At 44.4% G+C, this 10,411-nt stretch overlaps 1 protein-coding gene across 2 annotated transcripts in view; it reads left to right on the plus strand.

Annotated features, from left to right (window-relative positions):
* TAF2 (TATA-box binding protein associated factor 2) overlaps window positions 1-10,035 on the plus strand; it is a 217,879-nt gene extending 207,844 nt beyond the window's left edge. The window contains exons 25-26 of one of the 2 annotated variants that reach the window (XM_033934551.1): window positions 1,173-1,278; window positions 8,570-10,035. In XM_033934551.1, the coding sequence (XP_033790442.1) occupies window positions 1,173-1,278; window positions 8,570-8,835 (372 nt within the window). In that variant the 3' untranslated portion in view covers window positions 8,836-10,035. The remainder of the gene's footprint in view (window positions 1-1,172; window positions 1,279-8,569) is intronic. The other variant, XM_033934550.1, reaches the window with a different exon arrangement.
* The last annotated feature ends 376 nt before the right edge of the window (window positions 10,036-10,411 follow it).

Genomic DNA, 10,411 nt, shown 5'->3' on the forward strand with positions numbered 1-10,411 from the left:
CCAGGACACAGGATTGCCTTTTGAAGAAACTTGATGTATGCAGAATGCTTCTTCGCTACCTGGAGGTTCATAACTATTTTGTCTCATTCTGACTCATTTTGTTAAGTGAGATGCTCCTGCTTCCAAGGCCCCAATTTCTAGTTGGATCTATAGGGCCATTTTGTCCGCCTATATTCTTTCTGTGAAAGAGTTTCCCGTTTCCATCAAGGTGTATTTTACCAGGCGTATGGCTTCTTTGTGGCCCACAGCTAGAGCTGTCTCCCTTGAAGAGCTCTGAGGGGCAGCAATGTGTTCCTCTCTATACATGTTTGCCAAGTTTTACAGAATGAATGTGGCAGCAAGCCAGGACTCTACCTTTAGGTCCTCAGTCTTATGGGTCATCACAGCCTTTAGGTCCTCAGTCTTATGGGCCCTAGCTTTTTGGGGACTGCTTTTGTACGTCCCACTTGCCTAGAATGTCTCACCTATTGCATTGGAAAAAGAGATTATGTACTTACCCTGGTAAGCTCTTTTTCAATAGGTAGGTGAATCATTCTAGATTCCCACCATGTGCTTCCTGCGACTGCCTACTGTCAATCTATTTCTGCTTCTCCAAATTGTTTTTTGTATACCTGTCAACCCTTGGGAGCTTGGAAGAATACTGTATACATGTTACTTTTTCTGCGGGAGTAGTTTCTAAGCTTTTTTGTAGCCTTTGTTAGCTGTTTTCAGTTGATGTTCTACTATTCCTTTTCAGCATAATAGTTGCTGAGCTTGATTGCTATAGGTGTCTCTACTTAATGTTTATTTGGTAGCTCTCGGTGCTTGGGTGCCAACTGTAGATGGAACTAAGGATCCCAGTGAAGTACAGCAGAGGCACAGAGAAAAACTCTGGAGTGGATTCCTTCTGCAGATGGCACGCAGCCATGGAGACATAACCCATTTGTCTAGAATGTTTCACCTATCTACTGGAAAAGAGCTTACCAGTGTAAATACATAATTTATTTTTATGTTGTCAGATTACTATAAATAAGAATGTCAAATGGTTTCTGTTAAATTCTTTACTCCTTTGTGTATCTTATTGAAACTTTTTTTGTGTATTATAATCGGGCATCTCCACCTGGAAGGAAGCAAATTTTAGATGGTAGTCCTTCTTTCTGGTTTTATACTTAGTGGTTTTTGTTACATTTTAGTTCTCAAACTCTCAAGAGGAAGAAGAGATTGACATGGATACTGTCCACGATAGTCAAGCTTTCATCTACCATCATTTGAATATGTTAGAAAGGCCGTCTACACCAGGTAAGAGTAAAAAATTGTAATTCATGGCACATTCTCATGGTCTTGAAACAATTCTCCCTCCCTCCCCCCCAGTTCGCAATCTGGATGAATCTGGCACAGTTATTATTAAAAAGCTTTACTTTACGCAAGGAAGGAACCTAGGAGATATGCCTTGAGATTTTTCCAGCCATCACCAAACTCCTACTGTTGGAAAGAAAGAATACATTAATGTCTAAGGTTATATATATGTTTTAATCAACTGAAAAGATGTATATCTTGTCAACCAAAGGATAATGATCCATTTTTTTGTTTCCTATTTGCCATGGAGAACTACTTACAAGAGCTGCAGTTGCTAGAAATTCATACAATAATCATATCCATTTAACAGATATCTCAAAAAATGATAAAGTATGGTTTTAATCACTGTTCCTTCTAAGGTGAGCAAAGGTACTCCAGCTGTTCTGCTGCTAGTGAGTGGTAGTGCTTCAACATTATGTTTCTAAGAACAGGCAGGTTCCCTGGAGTCCTGCAGAGCATGCTTGTACCTCATTATTGAAAATTTAATGTGAAACTGTATCCCTCACTGGCAGGACTTTAGGTGGATGATTCCTGTTCAGTTTAAGGAAATAAAAATCTTTGGAGAATCATAATGCATCCTCTAAAATTTTACATTTGATCACACACACATCTTTTTTGAGTTTTCTAATATGCATCAGAATTCTTGTATGAAAGAATCTTTCTTAGATCTAAAACATTTAGAGTAATGAGAGGGTATTATCCAGCTATCAGAATAAGTTGTAAAACTAGACCATGCTTTTCTTTTATATCATTCAATATCTTTCTGAAGTTGCTTAAAACGAGTCTCGAGCAGCCTTAGGAAGAATGCTTTGCAACATAAGAGCACAGGATATTATTCATCTCCATAGATTTTATGCAGTGAAAATAGTGTTATTTTTATCAGGCTACAGTATATCTTGATAGGTTTGTTTTTTTTCAGGTTTCCTGTAGAATGAAGCCTGTCTCTTTCCTGACTCACTTAACAGCGAGAAGAGCTACAGCTTCATATTAGAGATATGAAATTTATTTTGAAACAGTGTAAAAATGCAATGGAACAGGCTTGTTTGGTTTCAAATAAACTGAAAAACAGTGAAATTGGGTATTTTTGCTTCACTTTTAGTGCAAATTATTTGCAAATAACCAGGGTTATAACCAAAGTTGTAACCAGAAGTCAGTTTTAGGGGGAAAGGGCAGGTATGGACTGAGGGGGCCATGCATTTCCTCTCAGCTCTTCTCCTCATTCTCCATCCCAAGACATGAACTGAGTATTTGCGGAAGTGCTGGTGTTGGTAGCTGAAGCAGGCTCATTGTGGTGACCACTTCATTCAGGGGTAGTGGACCCCTGGTCCGCAACGTTGGTTGACCTATCGTCTGGAGCTTTGGGAACTTTGCCTGGCGCTACGCGTTCTCCCTTCAGAAATACCAGCGGTGCAAGTTTTCTTCGATGCCACAGCAGTGGCATATGTACTTCATGAGGGAGCTTAGTGTTCTCACTCTTGAGCCAAAAAGATTGGTGGTATTCCACTGGGCTGAATAGTTTCTTCTGTCTTTCTCAGTGGTCCATGGGGCTGGAGTCGACAATGTTCTGGCAGTCTTTCTCGGCTGACAGTTCCTGGTCTCAGGAGCATAGTTCCTCTTACAGGAACCATTCCGTTTGCTCTTACAAAAGCTGAGGTTTCCCCCAGAGGGTCTTGTTAGCTTCGGCAGAGATCTCTAAGGCCAGCACCTTTTTGGTTTATGAATAGCATGGAAGCTATGGCTGAATGCCTTGGTTTGGCCCTGGCTAACTTATGAGTTCCTATATGCTCTTCCCTCCGTGGCCTCTGGTTGGTTGGGTCATCCGCCTGACAGCGACACATCCCTGTCTTGGGTCTCTAGTGGCTCTGGATTGACCTCACCACCATGGTATGCGAGTCTCGTATGTCTTTAGTGAAACGAGAAGCTTCGGCTCCCTTTTCATCAATATCTTCTCAGTCAGGGACCAATGTCCATGGAGAACCCTCGGCGTTTTGGTCTTACAGCATGGCTCTTGCGCACTCAGCCTTAATGATGTGTGGTTATTTGGAGGTAGCTATCTTGACTCTTTTGCATTAGAAGTACCCTCTGCTATGGCTTCTTCTGCCAAAGCCTAGTAGGCTTTCTCACAGTGGAGTGCTAGGAATCAGGTAGAGCCTGAGAAGGCTCCCAGTTAGGTAGGTCTGGCTTTCCTTCTGGAGGGTTTCGACAGAAGTCTGGCAGTGGCCTCCTTGACAGTTCAGGTTGCAGGCTTTGCGTGTATTTGAGCACACTGAGGCACTAGTTCACTTACTGCAAGGTGATGCATGTCGGTAACAAAAATCAGTGCTTGTAGACAAGTCCATGAAGCCATTCACGCAATGCACAGCAGCGGCGAAAAGGGCGAACAGAATGCTAGGAATGATTAAGAAGGGGATCACAAACAGATCAGAGAAGGTTATCATGCTGCTGTACAGGGCTATGGTGTGCCCTCACCTGGAATTCTGCGTCCAACACTGGTCGCCGTACATGAAAAAGGACATAGTACTACTCGAAAGGATCCAGAGAAGAGCAACAAAAAATGGTTAAGGGACTGGAGGAGTTGCCTACCCCTTATGTGTCATCCCCTTTACCCTCTATATCCTTTCTTCTTCTTTAATTATGTAACTTTTTCCCACCTCCCCATCTTTCCTCACTTTCTAGTTTGTCTGTAAATGTCATACTCGTTCACTCTATTTACTTTTTTACATATTAAATTATGTTTTGTTTTTTCTTTTAATTTTCTTTATTTATAATTGTAAACCGGTCAGATATTCATTTTATGATCGGGATATTAAAAACTAATAAACTTGGAAACTTGGAAACTAGAGAAACTGGGCATCTTCTCTCTTGAAAAGAAGAGACTGAGAGGGGACATGATTGAAACATTCAAGACATTGAAGGGAATTGACTTAGTAGAGAAAGAGATTGTTCACCATCTCCAAGGTGAAGAGAACAAGAGGGCACTCTCTAAAGTTAAAAAGGAATAGATTCCGTACAAACGTAAGGAAGTTCTTCTTCACCCAGAGAGTGGTAGAAATCTGGAACGCTCTTCCAGAGGCTGTTATAAGGGAAAGCACCCTCCAGGGATTCAAGAAAGGGTTAGATAAGTTCCTGCCAAACCAGAATGTACGCAGGTAAGGCTATACTCAAGTAGGACACTGTTATTTGTCCTAAGGGCCGCTGTGTGAGCGGACTGCTGGGCACAATGGACCACTGGTCTGACCCAGCAGCGGCAATTCTTATGTTCTTATGTACTGCTCTTTCAGATGTGACCTGTGACTAGGTGTATGTGGAGGGTTCTTTATCTGCATCCTTCATTTTCCTTCATGGAATCTTAACATCGTTTTACAGGGCCTTGCTGAGGCCCATTTTGAACCACTAAAAAATGGATTTCTTCTGGACTTAACGATCAAGATAGTTTTTTCTGGTCATCGTTGTCTCAGCACTGTGTATTTTGGAGTTTCTGCTCTTTCGTGCAGGGAACCCATTCTTCGTTTTTCAGACACAGATGTTTTCCTCCGTAGTGTACCTTCCTTCTTGCTGCAGGTAGTCTTGGCTTTCAAAGTCTGAGAGTGTACCAAAGGCCTTTCTTGGGGTGCTCACTGCACTTCAGGTTAGTACTACATTGTTCTTCAAGTTTTTTGGAGTTTCCTTTGTGCCTGTTTCTCACTTGTTAATATTTTGCAGAGCAAGCCAGTTCATGGTTTACTTGTGTTGAGGGGAATTCTCCCCTGTACCCCTCTTGTACTGGATTTGCAGGTATGTGCTTGGCTTTGGGATTGAACTAGGGTTGTTTGCTAACTCTCAGACTAAGGGGGTGGAGCATGTGTTCAGAAAAGATGTGGATTCTGCATCACCTGGACTTCGGGTTGGGATTGAACACCTAGCATATGGAATCCTCCAGGGATAAAGAAGATTATCGAAGGTATACACCTAATCTTCCATTTAAAATTATGTTGTCACCTTGCTTTTCCTCCATTTATAATTTTGCCATCCTGCCTACCTTCCCTATTTCCTTAGTCTTTAAGAACATAAGAGCGTAAAAGTTGCCATACTGGGACAGACCAGAGGTCCATCAAGCCCAGTATCCTGTTTCCAACAGTAGCCAACCCATGTCACAATTACCGTATTTTCACGCATATAACGCGCGCGTTATACGCGTTTTTACCTACCGCGCATACCCCTCGCGCGTTATATGCGTGAGCGCGGTATACGAAAGTTTTCAAACATAGTTCCCACCCCGCCCGATTCACCCCCCCAGCAGGACCACTCGCACCCCCACCCCGAACGACCACTCGCACGCGCTCCCACCCGCACCCGCATCCACGATCGGAGCAAGAGGGAGCCCAAGCCCTCTTGCCCGGCCGACTCCCCGACGTCCGATACATCCCCCCCCCCCCCCGGCAGGACCACTCGCACCCCCACCCCGAAGGACCGCCGACTTCCCGACAATATCGGGCCAGAAGGGAGCCCAAACCCTCCTGGCCACGGCGACCCCCTAACCCCACCCCGCACTACATTACGGGCAGGAGGGATCCCAGGCCCTCCTGCCCTCGACGCAAACCCCCCTCCCCCCCCAACGACCGTCCCCCCCCAAGAACCTCCGACCGCCCCCCCAGCCGACCCGCGACCCCCCTGGCCGACCCCCACGACCCCCCCACCCCCCTTCCCCGTACCTTTGGAAGTTGGCCGGACAGACGGGAGCCAAACCCGCCTGTCCGGCAGGCAGCCAACGAAGGAATGAGGCCGGATTGGCCCATCCGTCCTAAAGCTCCGCCTACTGGTGGGGCCTAAGGCGCGTGGGCCAATCAGAATAGGCCCTGGAGCCTTAGGTCCCACCTGGGGGCGCGGCCTGAGGCACATGGTCGGGTTGGGCCCATGTGCCTCAGGCCGCGCCCCCAGGTGGGACCTAAGGCTCCAGGGCCTATTCTGATTGGCCCACGCGCCTTAGGCCCCACCAGTAGGCGGAGCTTTAGGACGGATGGGCCAATCCGGCCTCATTCCTTCGTTGGCTGCCTGCCGGACAGGCGGGTTTGGCTCCCGTCTGTCCGGCCAACTTCCAAAGGTACGGGGAAGGGGGGTGGGGGGGTCGTGGGGGTCGCCAGGGGGGTCGCGGGTCGGCTGGGGGAGCGGTCGGAGGTTCTTGGGGGGGGCGGTCGTTGGGGGGGAGGGGGGTTTGCGTCGAGGGCAGGAGGGCCTGGGATCCCTCCTGCCCGTAATGTAGTGCGGGGTGGGGTTAGGGGGTCGCCGTGGCCAGGAGGGTTTGGGCTCCCTTCTGGCCCAACTACCAAAGGTACGGGGAAGGGGGGTGGGGGGGGTCGTGGGGGTCGCCAGGGGGGGTCGCGGGTCGGCTGGGGGAGCGGTCGGAGGTTCTTGGGGGGGGGCGGTCGTTGGGGGGGGGGGGGGGTTTGCGTCGAGGGCAGGAGGGCCTGGGATCCCTCCTGCCCGTAATGTAGTGCGGGGTGGGGGTAGGGGGTCGCCGTGGCCAGGAGGGTTTGGGCTCCCTCCTGGCCCGCTATTGTCGGGGAGTCGGCGGTCCTTCGGGGTGGGGGTGCGAATGGTCCTGCCGGGGGGGGGGGATGAATCGGACGTCGGGGGGGGGGTGAACGGAGAGTCGGGACAGCGCACGGAGAGGCGGGGCAGTGCACGGAAGTCAGGGGGGGTGAACGGAGAGTCGGGACAGCGCACGGAGAGGCGGGGCAGTGCACGGAAGTCAGGGGGGGTGAACGGAGAGTCGGGACAGCGCACGGAGAGGCGGGGCAGTGCACGGAAGTCAGGGGGGTGAACGGAGAGTCGGGCAGCATGCGCGGTATAATCGTGAGCGCGTTATACCAAAGTTTTTGTGCTTATCATCGTGATTTCTGCGCGCTATACACGTGTGCGCGTTTTATACGGGTGCGTGTTATTTGCGTGAAAATACGGTACTTGGCAAGATCCCAAATGAGTCAAAACAGATTTTATGCTGCATTTTTGTTCCCTTTTTTTCTGAGATGCTTGTAACATTTTATTGCTATTTTTTTCTCTTTTCTAAATCTTCATTTGAAAACCATACTGTTCTCTGCTTTTTTTTTGTATTTTATATACTTTCCTAATGTAAAGATTAGTTGTCCTTATAATAGCTGCTATTAGTTTAACCCATCATTTCCATTGCTGCTTTTTGGAATTTTGTGCAAGTCACCTGACCTTTCATTGTCTCAGGTACAAACTTAGGGCCCCTTTTACAAAGCTGCAATAGCAAGTATTAGTGCTTCAAATGTGACAGCTCATGGGAACTGAATGGGCTGCATCGCATTTGCTGCAAAGGACTTCTACCGCAGCTTTGTAAAAGGGGCCCATAGATTGTAAATCCTCCAGAGACAGGAAAGTACATATTGTACCTGAATGCAAGTTGAACTACTACTGAAAAGATTTGAGCTAAATCTAAACTCCGTTCCCCTCCTCTTACCAGTTGCCCCCTCCCTTAGTCTTAATAAATCGATACTTCTGTGATTAATGAACCTCAGGTGAACATCTATAGTGACTTTAGAAGCACCTTTCTCCATTTATAAATACAGAGAACAGTTTTCAAAGATACATAGGGAAATTGGTATTTACCTAGGTAAAATGATTTGATTGACATTGCTATCTACAACAATAGCTAAAAGTACATGTTGGTTTCTTAGTGCACACTCTTTTAGCCACATTAAAAAGAGGTGTTTCTGAGAGCATGTTTAGAACAAGAAGGAAATCGGTACACATACCATTTATTTTCAAATGCATATTTGCTATGTTATTCTCTTTCCTTTACTGTTCCCTGCAGAAATAGGTGCAAGGTAAATAGACAGTGCACATGATAACTACCTGGGTTGTTTTGCTTTGAAAATCTTCCGGAAGCAAGTACATAGTTTGCAGCTACTCTGGCTTTTTAATATTGTCATGTCCCTTGCCTGAGAGTACTCTTTTTAATGAGTTTGAGATCTTTATACTCCTCCCCCCTTCATTGCAGATACAATGCAATGAGTTTTAAAACAATTTAGTTATGTTTTAAGGTCCAAAAACTAAAGTTCACTTCCAGGTACTATATATGGATAAAGAAACCTAAGAGTATTCCAAATTGTTAACTTCATCACATTATGCATATTTTAATTCAAATTTGATAAAGCAGATTTACAGTAAGGTATAGCAATTTTCCATCATTGTCTTAACATGTAAATTTCTGATTCAGTCTGTTTGCTTTTAGGTAAAGAACAGTCTTCATTGGATTTGCATATGTTGCCAGTACCATCAACTCCTCTTTCAGTGTTCACTAAAGAGTTAACATCATCAAAACACAGTGACCATCACCATCACCACCACCATGATCACAAGAAAAAGAAGAAGAAACACAAACACAAGCACAAGCATAAACATAAGCATGAAAGCAAAGAAAAGGAACGAGAGCCTTTTACTTTCTCAAACAGTCCAGCCAGTGGTCGATCAATCCATTCTCCCTCACTTTCAGACTGAGATAGAAGCTGTGAGATGAAGAACATTTGCAGAGGACTCTGAAGAGTGTACTTAATGACAAATGCAGAAGCTGAACAAAATAAAATCGGTTTTTAACTGATCAGACTTTATAGACTTTCTGAAAAGTATTTAAACATTTATTTTCTTCCATCCCCTAAATTTCTGTAAAGGTTTTATACTATTAAAAATGTTTTGCCCTTTTTCTGATAATTGAACTTTCAATGTGCTTTTTCCTACTTACAGAAGAAGCCTTCCATTCCTTTTTTTAAATGAGACAGCTTTTGCAGCAGTAAGATCTCACTGCCTGCATTCTTGGCATCATGCTTCCCCACAACTCAAGCAGGCTTAATTATGTTTCATACTAGCCTTTGATGAAGAATGGATATGTTTGAACTAGAAGCAATTACCAAATCTATGGTTAAGCCATTATTTCCAGGAGCAGACTGTGAACTCCCATGCGATAAGGCAGAAGCTTTCATTTTGTAACTCCATTTCTCAGGTTGTCACTTAAATCATTAAGCTTTGTGCAGGTTTCTAAATAGCACATGCGACAGTACAACTTCTTCAGATGACAATGGCAAAATTAGGGGGAGGGGGGTTAGTGCACAAACTTTTCTCTGAAGATGCAGCTTCTCAAAAAGCTTTGTTTTGGTAATGATTTAATTTTGGAAAAGGAGAGTGAAACACTAAAAAGTCCAGGATATACTTTAATTTATTCCACAAAGAAAAAAACAAAGATACATAAGATGTATTGCATCAAGTTCTCGATACGGCCATGTGTCGGATGGTGCGCCTTTGTCAAACATATAAAACATACAAATTATAAAAGTCAAAAAATATATATCAATCATAAAATAAAATAGAACAAAGCAATGCAACATTATACAGGTAATAATCATATAAAACACACAGTATATGAAAATCAATTAATTTTTTTTTTTTTTAAATAGCCAAACAGCAGAGTAAACAATTTTATATCAGTTAATACGTAAACATGAGGATAATAGTAGTAAAAACAAACTAAGAAACAATCATAAATTTCAAGTAAAATGTATACGATAAGCAAAGGAGGAAAGTATGATGCAGTTTTTAGAGCTACAGCCTTGACATCCTGAGGTTGTGGGTTCAAATCCCGCATTGCTCCTTGTGACTCTGGGCAAGTCACTTAATCCCCATTGCCACAGGTACATTAGATAGAGTGGGAGCCCGCTGGGACTGTTAGGGAATAATGCCTGAGTACCTGAATAATTTGTAATCTGCATAGAATTATAGGATATGCAGAATATAAATCATTAAAAAAAATTAAATGCAAAATAAAATATTGTCATGAAAAATTGTTGAACTAGAAAGCCGATACTCTAAAACTTGAAAAAGAAAACATACCTCGTCAAATTATGGCCCCTTTTATCAAGCCGCGTTAGGGATTTTTTATCGCTGGCTGCTGTGGTAAAAGCTCTGACACTCATAGAATTCCTATGAGCATCGGAGCTTGTACCGCAGCGGCCAGCAATTTGAAAAAAACCTAACGCAGCTTGATAAAAGGGGACCCTTATATTTAAAGAAAAGCAATGACAGG

Source organism: Geotrypetes seraphini, chromosome 2 (assembly GCF_902459505.1).
Source record: "Geotrypetes seraphini chromosome 2, aGeoSer1.1, whole genome shotgun sequence".
NCBI classification, from domain to species: Eukaryota; Metazoa; Chordata; class Amphibia; order Gymnophiona; family Dermophiidae; genus Geotrypetes; species Geotrypetes seraphini.